The 19,979-nt window shown below is 47.8% G+C and overlaps 1 protein-coding gene across 1 annotated transcript in view; it reads right to left on the minus strand.

The window, feature by feature from the left end:
• Nucleotides 1–16,878, minus strand: part of ATP1A1 (ATPase Na+/K+ transporting subunit alpha 1) — a 33,198-nt gene extending 16,320 nt beyond the window's left edge. The window contains exons 1-7 of the mRNA XM_030869154.3: nucleotides 16,578–16,878; nucleotides 4,897–5,001; nucleotides 4,139–4,198; nucleotides 1,662–1,865; nucleotides 897–1,010; nucleotides 373–507; nucleotides 143–260 (exon numbers count right to left, since the gene is read on the minus strand). Coding sequence (XP_030725014.1) covers nucleotides 143–260; nucleotides 373–507; nucleotides 897–1,010; nucleotides 1,662–1,865; nucleotides 4,139–4,198; nucleotides 4,897–5,001; nucleotides 16,578–16,589 — 748 coding nt within the window. The 5' untranslated portion in view covers nucleotides 16,590–16,878. The remainder of the gene's footprint in view (nucleotides 1–142; nucleotides 261–372; nucleotides 508–896; nucleotides 1,011–1,661; nucleotides 1,866–4,138; nucleotides 4,199–4,896; nucleotides 5,002–16,577) is intronic.
• Between the last annotated feature and the right edge of the window lie 3,101 nt (nucleotides 16,879–19,979).

A 19,979-nucleotide genomic window follows, 5' to 3' on the forward strand; every position in this document is an offset into this window, starting at 1 on the left:
GCTCTGTGCCTAACTGAAGTGGTCAGAAATGGGGCCAATAAGACAAAAAGAGAAATCGTGGCCGTGGGTTTATTTTGGTGGTGGTTGTTAATGCCCAAAATAAATGCCACGCCGTGCTGAAGAGTGCTTGAAAACGGTCTACCTTCAACGCAGTTGGTTGAAAAAAAGGCAATGTTCCGTGTCTCCAGGGGGTTTTCATTGGTGAAATCCGGAGACCTGGTCTGCGGTTCTGATTCTCCAGTGAGTGAGGAGTTATCCACCTGCCCGTGAGAAAAGTAAGACGCGTCATGTGAGCAACACGAGCCTCATCCCGGGCTGCTGGCCCACTCAACTCACTCTGTCCGGAACTGTGGAGACTCTGTTTAAACCTACCTTGCAGCCGTTCGCAGAGATGATTCTGAGATCAGCAGGGATTCGATCCCCTCCTTTCACTTCCACCAGATCCCCAACGACAACTTCTTCTGCATTTATGCTCATTTTTTCACCATTTCGAATCACGAGGGCTTGCTTTTGGAAGGAGAATACAGTTTACACCATTCCATCAGATAAAAACCAATACCAGCAAGAAGGTAGTGTCAAAATTACAAAATGATCTGTAATCCTAATTATCTGAATGTACAGCAAAGATATCAGTCTATCTACTTATACAAGTTACAGAAGCTTGCTCGAGTTATCTATGAGGCAGTCCGCACGTTGCCATCGTGCTGTGTACATTCAGAGGGAAGACACGCACTTTTTGGGGTATAAGAAAAACAGATCTGGTTTTGGGTGTGGGGAGAAGGCATCCCCCTCTCTCTGATGGAGCCACTGAATATTTGGAAAACCTTAACTTCACACCAGCTCACATTCTTGGGGCTGTCAAGTCACCTGATGGGGAAGGACAAAGCGGCAGGTACCTGAGGAACCATGTTTTTGAAGGACTCCATGATCTTTGAGCTTTTAGCTTCTTGATAGTAGGAGAAACACCCAGTTATGATGACGACGGCAGACAGCACCACACCAAGATACAGCTGGGACAGAACAAACAAGTTAGGATGCATGGCTCTTGGTAAAGAATTGGGAACATTCAGTTAATTTTCGACTGAGTAAAAACCAGACTTTTAACAGAGATCAAGGCTTCAGAAATACAGAACTCATGTCTTCATGTTTATCTTCCGCGAGACGGTGTATAAGAGTGTCAGAAATGGAGTCACACTGACGCTTGGTCACTAGCTTGACAGACTTTGGGAAATATTCTCCATGAATCAGTTTCTCCTGCTTTATTAAAGAAAGATATTTTCAAAACAACTTGTGACTTCTGAAGAACGGCTACCAAACATTTCTGGACATGTGTAATGTTCCAATATTAAAAGCTGTGCTCTTCCGCTCAGTGGCAGCAAGACCTGAGCCAGGGCCCGAGCAGAGCTGCTTGTTCACAGAAACAACATGCAGGGCAGAGGCCCAGCTTGGAAGAACATCTACACACAGGGCAGGAGATGGGAGAGAACTTGAAACGAAGAAGGAAGAACGGATGGGCCTTGAAGGCAATCGTTGCTGATGCTACTTTTCCCCAGTGTTTAAAACCATCAAGTAACCAGTGGTAACTGAAAATAAGTAGGTGGCAAAGACAGAGGATACTTTATGCATACCTAATAATCCAAATTAGAAACGACGGCACTCACATTATCATTTTGAGGTTCCTCTTCTGTAGCAGCTTGGATGCCATAGGCCAAGAAACAAAGAATTGCTCCAATCCACAGCAACATTGAGAACCCCCCAAACAGCTGCCGACAGAACTTGATCCACTCGGGGGTTGTGGGAGGAGGAGTGAGGGCGTTGGGACCGTCTCGGGCCAGGATCTCAGCAGCTCGGGCAGTTGTTAAGCCCTGAGAAATAGAGGAACATAAATAAGACAAACTGCTTCAGGACTTACAAGCTAATATAGCCACCTGACAGCTGGGAAGCTGCAATAAAAGAGTTGAGGAGAAAACTAAATGTCCCAGGGCAATGTAGAAGCTGGAAAATTCTGATGATTCCCCGCCTAACCCCCGCCCACGTCTGCAACGGTTCAGGCAGACAACAGCCCAAGTTTCCTGAGGAACCTACAACACCCAAACTAAAATTCTTTTAAAATTGATCCACGGACAGACTGGAATCTGGTCCGGTCTCTTCTGAGTTTTAGATAAGGGATTCATGCCAAACTGCATTTTTACCAAAAAGATATCAATCTTAACTAATCGATTCAGTTTTGCAAATTAAGAGCTTAAGAGTTTCCTATGTATTGAATCTGTCAGGGACGGCGGGGCGGGGGGGGGAATCACTCTATTAATATCAAAGGAGGAAAAAAAAATATCTGTCAGAATCCAACCTGTTATTGGGTTAACTTGCCAAGCTTCCGTATAGAACTTTATTCTTTGGACGGCAATTAAAATACTTGTCTGGGGCTTCCCTGGTGGCGCAGCGGTTGAGAGTCCGCCTGCCGATGCAGGGGACGCGGGTTTGTGGCCCGGTCCGGGAAGAACCCACATGCCGCGGAGCGTCTGGGCCCGTGAGCCATGGCCGCTGAGCCTGCGCGTCTGGAGCCTGTGCTCCGCAACGGGAGAGGCCACAACAGCGAAAGGCCCGCGTACCGAAAAAAAAGAACTTGTCTGGCAGGGAAGGGTTCACACATGTGCGTATTTGAGCTAACCCCCCGGACACCTGTCAGTTGAAAAGTATTCACTGGAAGAAGCATCCACTGTACTGAGGCCCTGCTGCTTTCTAATGGGCCTTAAAACCAAGATGCAATGACAGCAGACAAGAGACATGAGGCTCCCGGCCATGAGGGGAAAATGTGATTACTTTCATCATAGGATACCAACTCATAAAAAAGACATAAAACACATTTTTGCCTGAAGTGTGTACATATATTTTGTTTTCATGTTATTTTTAATATTGGAGTTAACTAGGGAGTATAGGGAAAGGGATAAAGAACATGAAATGGTTCAAGGAAAACAAGGACTTATTTAGGACCCTCCCCTGCCTCAAGTTCGTGATGTGGTCCCTGGACAGAATAACCACCACCACCACCAGCCATCTGAGCTGTCTCTACTTGTCGAGCACTGAGTCAATCCAGTGCTTCCAATTAATTGCTTAATTCTCACCACAACCCATTTTACAAGTAAGAAAACAGACCCTAAGTAACTTAGGGTCCCAAAGAACATACTTCATAGGAATCTAATGAAAACTCCAGTGAGATGACCCGTGTGATGAGTGCAGAGAGGAACTGCCTGCTGGGTCTTAGAGTCAGGCCTCCTCTCAGAGCTTAAGGCCCCCAGACTTCTCAGAACTTCTTGATAATTTATTGAAACAATAGCTACATATTAGCTGGCGCTCTAGTCATTCCTCAGACTTTCTAGTGATTGTCTAGAAAATAACAAACTCCACCCCTGCGCCTGACTGTTTACTTTTATATTGTCTGTGGCAAAGTTAATATCAAAATCCCCTCGATAACAAGGATACACAATACATACTTTATTTAAAGGTTTCTTTGAGCTGTTCAAAAAACAAGTTTCAAATAAATGATAGAATAAACCAAAGGCTCTGACAAACAGCAATGAGCTAGCTGATAAAAGTGCAACAATCTGAATCGTTCAAGATTCAACTAGTTGAAATAACTCAATTTCACAAATGTAGAAGAGTAAAGAGAAGATGTGTAATCACAAGGTCAGGGGATGAGCATGGCTTTGGAGCTTTTCAGTTTCAAATCCTGGGACTCCCACCTAGTGGCTGTCACCTGCTATAAGATGCGGAAAGTAACATGCACTTCCAAAAAGTTTCAGGGGAAACAAAATAGTAAACAGCATATAAGACCCCCGGTCCTGGGACTTCCCTGGTGGTCCAGTGGTTAAGACTTGGTCTTCCAATGCAGGGGGTATGGGTTTGAGCTCTGGTCAGAGAGCTAAGATCCTACATGCCTCGCAGCCAAAAAACCAAAACGTAAAACAGAAGCAATGTTGTAACAACAACAAAAAAGGGGCCCAAGCTTTGTGCACGTCATGTAGCAGACACTCAGATGGTGGCTGTCCTTGTTCTCCTTGAGTCCCTAAGGTTAGGCCTGTGATACTGGGGAAAACGGGATAGGCAAAAGCAGGATTCTATACAACCAATTAGAACCTACTCGGCTCAAGTCCGTTCCGTATTTGCGATGAAGCTCATCAAGGCTAAGTTTATGGTCATCCTAAGAGAAAACAGAAGGAAAAGAATTAATCACTGTACCATTAAAACAAACAAACAAAAAGATTTTAAAACGCATCAATATCATCACTCCTCACTATCATTAGGCTCAGAAGACAAGTTTTTCTTCAGTGCACAAGTTAGTACACTTCCACCATTGCTGCCCAATGGCTTGGCAACCATACAGCTGCCTACTGAATAGTCTTCACTGGAGAATGGCCCAAGCTGTGTGATGGCAGCCCGACTGTCTGCCACCTGTCGTCAGAGAAACCCAACAGTCTTAGAGACCTACGAGACCTCATCTACCTTCTCTGATGACAAGGCAGATTATAGACAGGTCGCATCTGTGGACGCCTCCGCGGCCTGCAGAGGTTGGAAGTTCTCCGTGTTCAGTATGATGCAGAAACACAAAAGCAAAGGCCCACGATAATATCATCCACAGTTCCTCTGTGGACCTTTGGTTATGCCGGAGTGTTGAGTAACTTGTCCAACCCTCTAACGGCTTTTATAATGAAATTTTTCCATAGCAACGTCTACAATTCAGTAAAATCTGTACAACTGCTGTAATCTCTTTACTTTGAAAATGAAGCAAGTCTCTGACTGAAGGATGACTGGGGGGAGGGGTACCATAACACTCAAAGGAGGTAAGACACAATTAATTTTTAAGACGAACAAAGAGCAGCCTTCCTCCTAGTACTTTACCATGGAAACTTCCTTCTTCAGCTCATCCATATCCCTCTCTTTCTTGGCCTTCTTTTTGTCGCCATGCTCTGAAACAGCTGCGGGTTCATATTTATCACGTCCAACCTACAGAGGAATGTGGGAGACGTGTGGTTGTGAATTCAGAACAGCATTTCGAAACTCAAGATTGTGGAGAAAGGACCTTCAGCAGTTTTAGGAGACATCATTTTGAAGAGTCACTGGGCTAATATCCATGGAAATACATGTTCTAAGGCTGCATACTCAACAGCAGTCTAGGATTAATACTGCCATCATTAGCTCAGGTCAGGCCATCTGCACCCTAGGGCATTAAGACCAATGGGAAAGTCCTGTCAGGCCTCAGAGTGGCCCTGCCAGTTGCTTCCATTTGGGGTAAATGGGGGGAGAGGGTTGTGCTGTCATTTCCATGCCATGGCCCTCCATCTTCCCCACTGAAAGAATGAAACTATCTTCACACCACTAACTTAGAGTACAGTATAGTACTTATGCACTTGGATTCTGAATCCAGGTTCATACCCTGGGCTCCACCACTTAACAGCTGTGTGTCCTTGGGCAAGTCACTAATTCTGAAATTCTTCTGTTCTCTTCCCTAGAATGGAGCTAATGGCGCCTACCTCCTTAGAGGTTTGAGAGGATTAACTGATACACACACCTAAATGCGAATGACTTTTATTATGACGTTTAAATTCTTATCTTTGCAAAGAAGTCATTTCGGATCAACTTTAAATATCTTTAGGGTTTGCCTTAAGAGCACTGACCTTTTCATCTTATTAAAAAAAGTCAGCCCAAGGATCCTTCAAATTCTTCAAGTGAAAGACAGAAAAAGGGAGTCCCCACCCCAATCTGCAGCCCGAGAATAAAGCCCCCAAATGCAAGTCCCTGGAAATATTTTGACACAACCAGGATGTAGGAAAAGCATGTGCATTATCTCACAGTTCGCAGGATCCACCTACGCCTCTTGAAAACTGGAACAGTTTTTAGAGAAAACGTTGATTCCACAGTTTAAATTTAGATTGTTCCACTCCCCCACCTCCTGTTGAAAACGCCTGAGCTCAGCTACACAAAGCCTGAACTTGGTGCTCCCAAGGCTAGTAGTCCCTGGAGAGAAGGCGCCCCTCACTCCAGAGGCCCCCAGCCCACAAACTGATAATATCACCTAAGAAGGGCAAAGAAAGGCAGTTATAGTAGCAATTTTCTTACAATGGATGCTATGCGGTGCTGTCTGTATTCATTTGTGGCTCTCCCTTAATCATTTCTGATTTTCAGGAGTGCCTCACCAGCTACTAAAGCAACAAGTAGAAACACTGTCTAGATTAAAATTGTACTGTGCTGAATATAAAATAAATTTAAAAAAATCAAAGCATATAGGTGTCTTTCAGTCATAGCTGATATGGTTGCAAATAAATACAATATTCACTTGAATTTGAAAATACCTTCTTAAGACTCTAAAGAGATCCTGGCCCCAGGTTAGTTAGTGTTGCCAAAACACAGAGACATGTACAGTATTCACGTTGCTCAACTTGTGTGGTCACATTTACAGTGTTCCCTGCCCATTAACTCTTTCAGAGTGTTCTTTAGTTTCTGTATCTTATCTGTTAAGAATGAAGCAAGTCTAAAGATAGTCAACATTCTCCACATTCTCTCCACTACACAGCAACCACACGTTGCTGAGAGCCTCTCTGGGAGAGCTCTGGGGCCAGAGTTAAAATGAAACATCATCACACACACTGGAAGCAAACAGACAAACAAAACAAAGGACGGGGCTCCCACCAGAGAGGAACTAAAGTGGGACTTCCTTCATATATTTAATAAGGAAGCACAATACTTCCTTCATATATTTAATAAGGAAGCACGTCAAAGACATTGACTAGGGATCTCTAAAAGACTCACATGGCCCGTCTGTATTGATTTCTTAAATCCAGTTCACAAATTCTCATTGAGCAAGTTGAGTATCATTAAAACATATCTAACTTCAAGATATGAAAATCAGAGTTAAAAGCCCTCTGCCTCACCATCTGTAGGCTTTGGTTATTCTCCGACTTTCAATATTTTCCACTCCAAAAGAGGGGGAGAGAATTATTGGAGCAGCTAGACCTTGGACATGTTCCAGAGTTTTATCCCCATTTACAAAACAGATCTCCTGCCTGAAGCTTCTCAGTTATCAGTGGTTAAGGTAGCTGGAAATCAAGATTCCCTAATAACCCTCCCCATTCTTCATCCCTTCATGGCATATAAGGGGTGGTGGTTTAAAACAGGATATCTGTGAAAGAGACAGGGGAAGTGCTAACAAGCGATATTTCTTCTCCTTCAAGTTTTAATTGTTTCACTAGGCAATGTCCAGAAGACCAGGCAGCTTATGCAATTCAGTGCTTCCCTACAAGTAAAACAATACTACTAGCTTATCTTGATGGGAACCAAATATTACTCGAGTCCCTACCAATCTCAAATACTAGTTTCAAAGCAGAAAAAAAATCTGTGTGTGTGTGTTTGGGGTGGGGTGCAGTGGTGCAGGGTAGGACAGGGAACAACCTAAAATTGGGTAGACAGCATTTTCTTTAATATTTCTTTTAAAAGCATTTGGGAAAAACAAAGGTCATGAAAAGGGGAATGATAACATGGTCTCCCGCATCTACTGCGATGACCTGCCCACTCCTCTGGGCACTGGGCACACAATTCCCACTGTTTCCATTAGGAAATGCAGGTCAGTTCTCCTTCCTCCACGGAAGACAGGCAGTGACCGGGCTCCCTGCAACAGCACCCTTGGGCACCGCTGTGCGGTCTCTGAGAAAGGGGAAGGGTACACAATGGAGGCTCAAGGCCACTGTCATACCACCCCCCCAAAAGGGCCACTTGTGAACATTTGTTTATCCCTTTCTAATTTAGGAAGTGGGAGGTCACAACAAGGGCAGGGGCTTGCCCAGTGTGACACAGCCTAAAATAAAGTGTCATTACTTCACCCTGTGCTTCCTGGGGATTTCATCCTCTCAACGGTTCACTATGAGTTTTGCCACCAGTTGATCTGGGTAGAGGGCAAGGGTGCTCAGGAGATGGAGTGAGAAAATTCTTCACAGGAGGAACCAAGGTTGAAACCTGGAGCAAGGTGCCCTTGTTTATTATTATTATTTTTTTTAGTTGTTTCAAACTAGTTTCTTTAGGGGTTCCATTTTCACTCCTCAATGGATTTTATGCATTTCTCAGATGCTTCTTCACTCATTAGTTCATCTAGTTCTGAAGGGTTACTGAGTGTCACCTTGATCAGCCAACCATCTTCATAACAAGATCTGTTGACAAGCCCTGGGTTTTCTGCAAAAGCTTCATTAATTTCAGTTACTTCTCCTGATAGAGGAGAAGAGAGTTCACTAGCAGCTTTTTCACTTTGCAAAGCACCAAACTCCTCATTTGTTCAATTCTGTCCCAGCTTCAGGGAGACTACAGTCAGTAAACATCTCCCAAAGCTTCCTGTGCAAAATTGCTGATTCCCACCATTCTAACACTATTTTCTGTTGTCATCCATTCACGTCTGTCTGTGAATTTATGCACAGAGTGGGGCTGGTGTGCAACGCTGGGAAGGTACCCACCCTCAGCCACCAGGGCTGAGGCCCCAACGTTCACTTTTTTAAAAACACAGACCAAATCCTTACAATGAGCAAGGCCTGCTAGGGCTGGAGATGCTCCTTCCTCTTCTTCAGTAATTAACAATTTAAAGGGGGTGGCGTGGGAAGCGGATATGACAGGTGCAGAGAAACATCCCAAAAATTTTTACAAAGGCGCACAAAGAAGGTGCAATGAGTTTAGGAGACAAGTTTCCATCCTGGACGTGAGTCACCTGACGTCTTCGTCAGCTGAAGCTGCCCCGAGGCCTTCGGACCCATCTCAACCGGCCCCCATCAGGCCTTAGAGGCTTTCTCAACTGTGCAGTGTGATGTCTGGCCACGGCTCCCACCACATCAACACAATGCCCTGTGGCCAGCCGGGAGGTCAGAGGTCTTCAGACTTCCGAAACTGCTGCTGATAAAGTCTGGAGGGTACCTGGAAGCAGAGATGTCCACACCCTTTGGACAGGACTATGGATGGTACTTTTAAGTCAGTCCCAAGTCACTCTAGCTCTGCCATGTGCCAGCTACACGACACTGAACAGTCAGCCTCACGTTCCTCGTTGCCTAAAATGGGAATAACACTCGGTGAAACTACTAAAGACTCTAGAGAGGCATTCTGATGGATGAATCAAGGGGCTGCCATCAAAGCCAAAGACAAAACACCTAAAAACAGCACTGTTTCCAAAACTGACAAAGCTTTGGACTAGCAAGAGGGGCCAGAGGAGGGTAAAAGTAATTGCCCCAAATGCAGCGCATTTCAAAGCTGGCCAAGAGGGTTGTAGAAAGGATACCTCTGAACCCAATTTGGCAAATTCCACCTTAGCAGGAAGTTGGAGGGATGGTCTCCGATCCTCACTGGTTACCTAGAGGCACTGCCTAGTCTGGGCTACATCCTTCCTTTATGTAAAAAGGGGGGCGCGGGTAGGCTTTCCAGTCTCCCCGGGATGATATATGATTAATCATTATCAAATACAAATGTGTATGTGAAGGTACTCTGCAAGGCACTACACAAAGGTTATTATAACTTGGTTTTAATGAACATGTAAATCACTGCCACTCGTCACTTACTATGAAAAGTCTTTATGAATTTTAAAAAAAAACACCTCATTTGGGGCATTTTTTATTTCATCGTCAATTGAAACTTATAAAGATATAAGACATGACCAATCGCAGTTCCTCACACCTCCGATGGCTCCTAAATGATTAAGCAGTTTAGTTTATGCACAAGGATTTTCCATCCAGGGAGCTGAGGGTGGAGACGGCTGGGGCTGAAAGAGGATGGCACTGCAGGGCTCTGCAGCCCAGAGCAGCGTTTAGGGCAGAGAAGGAAGAGGACGTGATCCGAGGGACACCTGGCCTTCACAGTCCTTCTCTCACTCACCTAAACCTGCTGCGAGGTGGGGAATATCAAGTAGCCAGGCCAAAGCAGTGGGTCTCTTTGTGAGCCCAGCTCAGTCCCTCCAAACTTGGGCTGCAGCCCATCAGCCAGCAGGGGGCAAAGAAAACAGCTCCAGTTCTAGCCAGCGGGTTCCCTCAGCCCAAAATGAACAAGACTTAACCTTCCTCCCCAATCTGCCTGCATGTGAAATTTCAACGAGACTGCCAGTCCACCCTACCTGCAATAGTTAGTATACATCCATGATCATTCAAAACGATTCTATGGGGCTTCCCTGGTGGCTCAGTGGTTGAGAGTCCGCCTGCCGATGCAGGGGACACGGGTTCGTGCCCCGGTCCGGGAAGATCCCACATGCTGCGGAGCGGCTGGGCCCGTGAGCCATGGCCGCTGAGCCTGCGCGTCTGGAGCCTGTGCTCCGCAACGGGAGAGGCCACAACAGTGAGAGGCCCGCGTACCAAAAAAAAAAAAAACCATTCTAAACATCTAAATAATCAATATACTTTAGATTTATGACCTCTTTAAAAATGTGCTTTTTCAGTTAACTAAAATTAAAAAAACTTGTTTTTTCAATGGGGTTTTCTACCTCTACATTAGGTACCTGGGTAATGAAGAGTTAAAATGTTCTGCCTGTTTCCACCCATTTGCTGCCCTCCTCATGCCTTTTTTCATTTTGTCAGGCCACTCTTTAGCTGGTGCTACTCAAAAGAAGTTGTTGGTTTGAGAGACCCTGGCTTAATAACCAGCACAAGCATTAAAAGGGGACTGAATCAATTTCCAGTAAGTCCTGATCACTCCTCAACTGGTACCTTGAAGCCTAGGGTGGGAAGTAAAACAGCTGCTGGGCTGAAGAGGACAAAGGCAGTGACAGGCCCTAGAGAAATAGGGAAATAGAACTCTCAAGAAATAACTTGAGAGTTCTGCGTATCACGCAATGTTAGGGAGTGAGTGAGTGTTCAGGCTGGGAGACCACCGGCTGCTCACGAATCAGGAACGTCTGGTGGGTCACTAGAGAAATGCCACCTGAGTTGAAACCAATAAAACCAACATGGCACCTTAGCAAGCATCTAAGCATCATGTGGAGGATAAAGGAAGAACACCAGAAGATAACACCCCAAGTGCGTGAGGCCCTGCCCTCACCACGATGACAAACCGGCAGGATAAACCAAGCACTAAGTGTCAACGATCCACAAAACCGTAACACGCTGATCATCAGGCCCCCAAACAATCCAGGTCCCAAAGACAAAAACACAAGCCATCAAGGGTCAACTTTTCAGATCACCAACCAAAAACGTCTACCAGCCGTTACTGGACAGGGTTGGAATAAAACCAGGTACAGAGATAATTAATGCTCAGATATAATCCACTGTAAAGTCACAAAGGAACTAAGGAATGGGGCCCACTGGCCAAAATCCCCTTGGCTCAGGATCCAAATGAAACCAGAGAGAAAAACTGCAGGGTGGGTTGGGGGGTAGAGTGGGGTGCTTCTATTCTCACTGACAGAATCTGCTATCTGAAACATTAGTCAAATAAATGTGAAGAACTGCTTGTGGATTCCTGATGACAGATTTAAACACAACTAAGGAGGTGACTCATAGGCAAAGAACAGTCTCTCTATGACTACAGCCAAAGAACACACTTCCTCTCACACACATTCGATTCATAGCAACGTGAGAAAGTTCAGACCTGACTTGGTTATGGCTCCTTTTCCAAAAATATATAAACGAAGGAGAGTTTTAAAAAAAGTAGTGGATTTTAAAATTCTCTGTCCTTCACATTATCACTTACTGGACACGTAATTTCAGCGGAATCCAAAATTGGACAGCTCTGGCAGGGATGGGGAAACATTCTGCCCAGTGCTTTGCTGGCCAAAAGCAGCAACTCTGATTACTGTGAGCCCATCTGATCTGACACTCGTGTTTCTTCTTCTGGCCTGCTGGCTGGCAGAGCGCCCTGGGCGTCTAGAAGAAGGTACCACAGCACAAATGTTCACCCTCCTGTCCCTCACAGAGGGCTGAAAAGCCCATTTCATTTCACAAGACTTTGACCAAGACTCTAAAAATGCCTTTTACTTGGAAAGTGAAAGTAAACGAGAACTCGAAGATGCCGTTAATAGCATCCCAGCAGTGTCCAATGACACTTCCCCTCAGCTTCCCTTTGGAGGGTAATTCATAGTATTCAATATTTCCCATTCTTTTCAATCTTCAGTAGTTTTTTTTCAGCTGAAAGAAAAATCATTTTCTAGTTTTGAAAAGACTTAAGACTGACGAACAGCAAAAACCCATAGTTTATAAAGATTAGATCTCTCAACGCCAAATGCTTTAAAATCCCAACAACAGCTGCCGCTCACACTTCCCCTGTACCCTCTCTAAACGGAACACAGGTGACTTTCACTTGGGTGAGTACTCTACCTAAGGGCCAGATGAGAAACTGACACTTCAGGGCTTTAAAAAACTTTGTTTTAAATAAAGAAACTAATTTTACTTACTTTTCCATACAAAATCCTTCGAAAACTATTTTCCTTAAAGCCTCTTTCACTCTTAAGTTTGGATATGCTATGTGAAAGAACATAGCCTGGACTTCGCTGGTGGCGCAGGAGTTAAGAATCCGCCTGGGGACACGGGTTCAAGCCCTGGTCCGGGAAGATCCCACATGCCACGGAGCAACTAAGCCCCATGCACCACAACAACTGAGCCTGTGCTCTATAGAGCCCGCGAGCCACAACTACTGAGCCTGTGCGCCACAACTACTGAAGCCCGCATGCCTAGAGCCCGTGCTCCACAAGAGAAGCCACTGCAGTGAGAAGCCCACGCACTGCAACAAAGAGTAGCCCCCACTCGCCGCAACTAGAGAAAGCCTGCGCGCAGCAACGAAGACCCAATGCAACCTCCCAAAAAAAGGAACATAGCCTGACTGAACAGAAAGTCACTTATCTGTTCATTTGTTGCTAAAATAATCAGAAAACAATGCTTTAGAAGGGTTCTGGGATGGAGAATGGATGGGTACCCAGTCTATTGGGCTTTATAATGTTGAATTCACTTTTTTTTTTTTGCGGTACGCGGGCCTCTCACTGTTGTGGCCTCTCCCGTGCTCTGGACGCGCAGGCTCAGCGGCCATGGCTCACGGGCCCAGCTGCTCCGCGGCATGTGGGATCTTCCCGGACCGGGACGCGAACCCGTGTCCCCTGCATCGGCAGGCAGACTCTGAACCACTGAGCCACCAGGGAAGCCCGAATTCACTTTTTTTAAGTGCAATTTAGGAATAACACTTCCAGGGGTCTGGATATTTTAAGTTTTATTCCTCCCCTAAATAAACATTTTACTGGATTTTAAAAAATTCCTCGCCCCCTTTTGGGGACGGGGGTTGTCAGGCTTAGCCTACTCTCAATCTCCTCAGACTTATGATGCAGACCTCCCCCTTTCCTACCCTCCCACCCAAAGGTGAGTCACCAGAGTGTTACAAACTTCCTGGCAGAGAAAACTACAAATTAACAAACAGTAAGTTACCCAAAGAGAATACACCCTCAGAGCAGGGTACAGAAAGGCGAGGGGGGTGGGGGCTGTTCGTCACTTATACACTGAACACTTGACAGGGGCAAACGGTGTGATGCATCCCCAACCTTCTTCTCTGTCCCTAGGGCTAGTTAACCAGTTCCTCCCGTAACCACTCCACTTGCTCGGGCCAGGCCTGGGCAACCTTCCACTCTGAGGACTCTGCCGTGCGATGTTTTCAGTCTAAAGTACTAGCTTTATAGCAGCCAGAGGGAATTTAGTCACACTTTCAAGCTGAGCTCCCAAAGGGCAGCTGATAGTGCTACCGTACAACCAGGATTTCTGCTGACATCTGTATCCCTTGTGCAATCTTCACCTGCACCTTTTCCCAGGCTCCTCTTTAAATCACTACCCATAAACCATGGTTTCTTTTCTAGGTAACTAAGTTAATGTTCAAACGATGGAGAACTGCAGTGAAGGAGCAGGTGACATCTCCCCTCCCCTCATTTTTTGTAAACTTGAGAAGAAAGAAAGTTTCTTGCGTACCTTTGGTGAGCTAAAGGATTGTGGGTGGTAGGCCTAGCTGTGGATTTAAGCCAAGTGACTGGCAAAAACACCCAGTATGAAAAAAAGGACAAAATCCTATTTCATCCAGGAATGATTCAGCAGGAGCTGTTCTTCCATTTCTTTACCAAAAGCTTAGGAGATCGATTTTTAAGGAGAAATAAAATCACCTGAAATATCACCAAAACCTGGGCTCCCAACAGTAATGGGAAGGGGAGGGGAAGAAATTAACAATGACCTTAAAAATTAGCTGCCAGCACTGGCTTCCTAGTTAACCAATTATCAGCAGGGCTTCAGTCACCACTCCACCCACATTCTAATCCCCATGTGGAAAAATCCCAACATTTGAGCATAAAATATCCTTCTGAACATTTGGACTATCACCGTAAGTCACTGGGGACAAAGGGGTAACTTTATCCCAGGGGAATCACCCCCCACACACACACACACCACCCCCCTTGTTTAATTTATCAGAGTACCCAAAATACTAACTACAACCCAGCAGATAAGCAGCATATCAGCCTGTGTTAACCAGTTACAATTCAATTTTGTGTTTGCCAGCCACTAGGCATTTTATTAAAAATCCATAAGACATCTAGGTTGAACCTCCACGACCCAGGTATGTTGCTTTCTTTACCACCACTGTGCATGTGTGTGGTTACGAAAGGGACATATAGATCTATGGACATAACTTAGTTATTCAAACATCTCTCTGGTCCATTAATCCAGCCTCACAAACACCCAGTTTCATCTGAAAAATAACTTGAGAGTTCTGCGTATCAGGCAATGTTAAGGAGTGAGTGAGTTTTCAGGCTGGGAGACCACAGGCTGTTCACGAATCAGGAACGTCTGGTGTGTCACTAACCAACCATTTGACCTTGAGCAAATCACTTCACCTTCCTAGGCCCCGGGTACATATCTACGATCTCTACAGCCCCCCAGTCAGTAATGTGAGGCTCAAGAAATAAACTTTTTTTTGAGGGGAAAGAGACAAAGAAATGAGCTTTAAAAAGCTTGTTTACTGGAATGACTTAGGGTTTGATAGTGTGGTACAAGCACAGGCCACTAACCCAGTTTTCATCCTGGAAGTACAGAGGCTGGCACTCAGCTCTTTTCAGCTACTTGACCTGAGCCAGCCCTCCACATTTTGTGCTTTTAGAAGATGCCAGTTGTGCATTCCCACCTCTCCTTACTTTCTCGACCAGGTCCAAGCCTTTCAATGACCTCCTTCAAAATCCATTTAGAGTCCCCAAAGAATGCACCGTCCCTCTTCGCCCATCACTCACTGCACACCGAGGAGCCCTCAGAACCTTCAAAGACCTACTAACCGCCAAGGCACTGAGCAAGCCCTGGACACAATGGAGTGGATTCTCTCCTACCAGTATTCTCTTGACCTGGTCATTTTATCTCATCAACTTCTTTTGTATAAACTTTTCTCGACTGGACTTTGGCCCCGTTGGGGTTTGCCACCCAGTCTCTTGCCGTGGCTACGGGTTATCACAGCTGAAAGTTACAGAAATGCAGGAACCAGCCGTCGTTCTGGTATCCCCACAGCGCTCGCCTCTCCTGCCCAGGGGACCTCCCTCGTTCCTTCGGGAACACCCCTCTTCCGCAGGTCGGCACTCCTACTGCGTACTGCCCCGACTTCCCGTCCTTTTTCGTGTTTATAGTACCCGGAGACCCTGGTGGATCAGCCTGTGCTCCTTCCTGGATCATCCCTCAAAAAAATCTACACACACCCTCCCCACCATTAAGATAACCATCCCAGTTGCTCCAGCTGCCCCGGGCGCATCCCATGTTTATGGAAAGGGGCCCATTGAAGCTCTCAAAAGTATACCTTAAAGGCCATCCTAGGGCAAAGACACACCCTTTCTGGCACCAGCCTGCCCGACCGGCTCCACAGTAAGGGGAAGCCAGTTTTTTCCTTTAGGGGAGGGCGGCCGCCTCTGCGGGCAACTGGCTAAGACCGAAGCCTCCAGAAGGAGCCTGGGACCCTAAGGCCGCCCCCGCGTCGCAAGCCCCCCAGCGCCGGGCAGGAGCCGCGGCGGGAACGGCAGTCCGGGAAGTGGCCGAGCAGAGCGCCCCAGGATAAGGGGAGGAGCACGCCTTTCCTCGGGGCAAGAAAGGCGGAGAAAAAAAGGAAGGCGAGAGACGCGAGGTGAGGGCGGGCGGAGGGAGGGAGGGAGGGAGGGAAGGAGCGGGTTGGGGATACCGCCGGCGGCCCGCTCCTTGCCGGGGCCGCCCAGCAGCCGTCCTCCCTCCTCCTCCTCCTCCTCCTGGGCCCGCGGCTCCCGAGCGCCGCCTCCAGGAGCCCGGACCCCGGGCGCGCTCGGACTCGAGGGCCCGCAGCCCCTCTCCAGGGTGTGAGCGCTGCCCGGCGCTGCCGCCCTCCGTCCCCCCAGCGCTCCCTTCCCCCGCCCGCCCCTCATTACTGCGCTTCCTCCATTTCCAAAGTGCGTCGTCTTTTAAGCCTCACCGCTCTGCCAACCCATTCCGCGCCCCGCCGCTTCCTCCTCCTCCGCCTCCCGCTGGCTGTGGTCGCCCTCCTGACTTCCTCCTCTTCCTCCTCCTCCCCTCCAGGGCTCCCCGTGCCCCTCCCCTGGCTCCCCGGACACTCACCCCCTTCCCCATACTGGCGGTGGTCTGTGCCCCGCGCCGGGTCCTGTTGCTTGAGAATCAGAAAGAAACGAAGAGAGCGGCTCCCGGCCGAGCAAGCGCGACCGGGGGAGCGGAGAGAAGGGAGCAAGGGCTGCCGCGGGGCGGGAAGGAGGGAAGACGGCCGGCGGCTCGGGCCGATGCCTTTTCTGCCGCCGCCGGGGCTGCTACCGCTGCTGCTGCCACGTGTCCGCCTCCTCCCGCCGCAGCTCTGCACCCCAGACCCAGCCGCAGCTCAAGCCCGCGCCTCCTCCTCACTTCCTAAAATATGCAACCTGCGTGCTAGCCCCGCCCACGCCGCGACACGTCACCGTTACCGGAGCAACCTGACACCGGCCGCGGGCCTGGCTCCGCCCCCGCCCCAAGCCCCACCCCCCAGGCCGGGGCCGCGCCGGCTGCGGCCGGTCCGGGCTCCCGGCAGGAGGGCGCCGGGCCCTGGGGCGCGTGTGCCCACGTCCCGGGAGGCCGCGGCCGCGGCCGCGCCACTCCCGGGCGCGCCGGCTGGCTGGGCAGCGGGAACTCGGCGGCCATGCAGCTCCCGCGCCCCCCTCCCGCCGCCCTGCGTGACGGGCCTGCTTTGGAGGGCACGCAAGGTCCTCGGTGGGTGCGGGGACGTCCACGGAACTGGGTCCCCGAATCTCCGCGGACCCGGGGCAGAAACCTTGCGCGGAGGGGCCTTTCTGGGCATCGGGAAGCTCCTCTGGGATTAAGGGAAGTACCGGGATGGGGGTGAGGGGTCGGATGTGCCTGCAGCCAGCGCCCGCAGGAGGGACTGCGCCCCCCCCTGCGGAGTCCAGGCCCCCGCGCCCACCTGCGATGGCCTCCCCGGCCAGCCTCTTGGTGCCCTCCCGAATGCCTCCCGTGGTCTTGGTATCCCCGTTATCCATATTCCCCCAGGGCCTGAGCTGGCCTTGCCGGAGGTCCCAAGTGCCTTCTCCCTCCTTTGCTTCAAGACCCCCAAATGATAATCCAAAGGGCCTGCTGTGAATTCATTCACGCTACTGTGTGAATGAAAGCTGCTTTTCCAGTTTGGGGATTCATTTTGCGGGGGAGGAATAACTGAAACCTAAGGGAATGCATATCCTTAGCAAAAGGGGCTCCTCCGAGGAGGAGATGTTTGAGGGCCTGTCTCATGCCTCTCCTTGCCCCCAACCTGGCACAGCAGGGCCTTTGGTGCTGTGAAGGACCTGGGCCTGGAGTGTGGTGAGGAGTCCAGGAACCCCCCAGAGGGCCCTGGCCTGGCTGCACTGTGTGGCTTTCTCCCATTACAGCTTCTGCAGAGGCTGCAATGGCTGAAGGTCTCCTACAGTTAAAAAGCGAAGTATTATTAACAATGTTTTGGGGAAGTCAAGCATACTCTGGGAAAGCACGATTTGCAGGAGAAAGTCACTCCATGTCTCTGGGAATTCCGACTAGAAACAAGGAAAACATTAACTTCCTAAGCAAGTTAAAACCGGCCCTATCAACTCCAAGTATTAATTTAACGTGAGTAAAGATGTGAAACTTGAAAGAAACGGGGAAGGGGGGAAGGAAGAAAGAAAAACAAAGGGGGAAAAAGTAGCAACTGTGTTATCAGTTAGACCATTAGCCTAAGTCTTGTTCCTTCTTAGAAGAAACTGTTTCTTTCCTCTTGCCCAAGAATGCATTAAGGGCTGGTGCCTCCTCCAGCGACCTTCAACCTTGGTTAAATCAGTGCGGGCCCTGAAGAGCAGAGGAATGGCCAACTGAATTCAAATTCGTGACTGCTGGGGAAAGAACTCCCAAATCCAGAACAGAGTTCCCAATGCTGCTAATTCAACAGAAGGAATTTATGAAGAGTTATCAGGGCTCTGTCTCCAAGGGTCTAGGAAATGCTTTATTGACATGCCCTACATCCACCATTACCGCTAACCTGTAGGAAGCTTTTGCTTGCTAAAGATCTCTCAGCTTGTTTGAGATTCATTATCCCTTGGGCCCTGGTCTGCATGGAAAAAACACAGCAAGAACAACAACAAAATGTAGAAAGCAAAAGTCTGAACAATGGAGGTTTCTCCTGCTAGCGGATCACCTTTTCCTCCCTTCATAAGTAAAATTATCAATTTTTTTTCCCCATTCAACAACATAAACCTGATAAATCAAGGCATTTCCCTTGGTCTCTACAGCTGTTCATTTGGTAGCTGAAGATTACCGAAGGTCCTTTCCGGAGGACCTCAAAGTTCTAGCTATATGCCAGAGAGGGGAAAAGGCATAAAAATAAATATTAAAATCCAAAATTTGTCATCACCTCCACATAGCACTTTTACATATAAAATCCGCTAGAATTCTCACAAGTCCAAAAGGTAAAGGGCTTTAGCCGCACTTTCCAGCGTGGGAAACTGGAGGTTTGAGGACTTCCTTCTAACAAGGCCACTCAGCTAGCAATGGGGGAGCCTGGCCTCAAAATTGCAAGATGGGAACCCATCTTCCTGCTTGTAAAATGTGGTCTCTGAGCATAGCACCAAGGAAGTTTTGGTGGAAGAATACTAATTGCTTTCAACATGGCTGTCCTCACAAATACAGAGAGAGGGTTTCCACGTGCCTCTCCTCTCGGCAAGAGCCTTTTCTGCTAATTTCTGCTCTTCATCAGTCTACTGTGTGCATCATCGTGAGGCAGAGAACCATTTCTTTTATAAAAATGACTGATATAGATCAACAAACACTCCTCCACCACTGTTCTGACCCACCTGATCCCACCTCTAGAGGCAAATCCCATTCCATTTTCAAGTCATTTGATAATCCATTTTTCATTGCAGTCCCGTTGAAAGAAACATAATTCGACAAAAACAGGTCAGAATATCAGAAAGGGCCTTGCTATTACTCCTCTAAAGTTGATGTTTCTACAAATGCTACAGCCAAGTGTTATGGTCTCGGCACTTATGGGCAATTTTCAGGGGTGTTTTTAGGGGTAAAGTTTATTGCCAGGTGTTGAGGACAAATTTTAAGAGGTGAAGGGAAAAAGCGTGATAAGGAAGCAGGAGCTGAAAACTTTTTATGGGAAAGAATGTTGTAAAGAACGCCTGCCAGGTTGTACTATGGAGCCCTGAACACGCCTATAAAATTAAGACAAAGCGACATTGTGGCCAGAATTGAGTTGCAGACATCTCAGATGTGAGAGAGATGCTTTGGAACATAGGTGACCAAAGGGGGAAATATCCTTTTTGGGGGACAGGCTTCTTTCCTCCTCTTGGGAGAGGTTTCTGAATGGAACCTTGGAGAGTAAACATTCCCGTCATTTTACATGAAGAAACTGAGGCCCAGGGAGTGATTGGCACTGGATAGTCCCAGGACACTGGCAGCACTACTGTGCATCTTTTCAAACTCCCAGAGCAATGCTGAGGATAAAAGAAA

This window comes from Globicephala melas, chromosome 1 (assembly GCF_963455315.2).
Source record: "Globicephala melas chromosome 1, mGloMel1.2, whole genome shotgun sequence".
NCBI classification, from domain to species: Eukaryota; Metazoa; Chordata; class Mammalia; order Artiodactyla; family Delphinidae; genus Globicephala; species Globicephala melas.